Genomic DNA, 376 nt, shown 5'->3' on the forward strand with positions numbered 1-376 from the left:
GGCTGACTCAACCCTGCGGGACCAGACGAGGCAGCCACGCCGCGGGACCGCGGTTCAACCTGGGGAACTGCCGTCCCTGTCACGTGGGGTCCTGGGACTCAGCCCACAGGGAGGGCAGGACTCGAATCGGGCTGACCACTCCGAGCCTGGCTCGCCTGGAGGCTCCCGGCCCAGCCCAGGCAGGGGCCTGGCATCGACAATGGCACGGTGTTCCGTGGGCCAGCCTCGCTTGTTAGCGGGGACAGAGCAAGGTCTACTGCGGGAAGGACCTATGTGGATCCGTGGTAACCGCTGCATGGAAGGAGTCAGCCAGGCGTGGGGCCCAAGCTGGGCGGGAGGAGGCTGGCATTCGGTCCCTGTCCCCTTGCTGCTGCCG

The 376-nt window shown here is 68.1% G+C and overlaps 1 protein-coding gene across 1 annotated transcript in view; it reads left to right on the forward strand.

Annotated features, from left to right (window-relative positions):
• MAD1L1 (MAD1 mitotic arrest deficient-like 1 (yeast)) overlaps positions 1-376 on the forward strand; it is a 150,711-nt gene that overhangs the window by 146,667 nt on the left and 3,668 nt on the right. The window contains exon 17 of the mRNA XM_014530985.1: positions 2-284. Within this exon, the coding sequence (XP_014386471.1) occupies positions 2-284 (283 nt within the window). The remainder of the gene's footprint in view (position 1; positions 285-376) is intronic.

The sequence above is a fragment of the Myotis brandtii genome, unplaced genomic scaffold (genome assembly GCF_000412655.1).
Source record: "Myotis brandtii unplaced genomic scaffold, ASM41265v1 scaffold786, whole genome shotgun sequence".
Taxonomy (NCBI): Eukaryota; Metazoa; Chordata; class Mammalia; order Chiroptera; family Vespertilionidae; genus Myotis; species Myotis brandtii.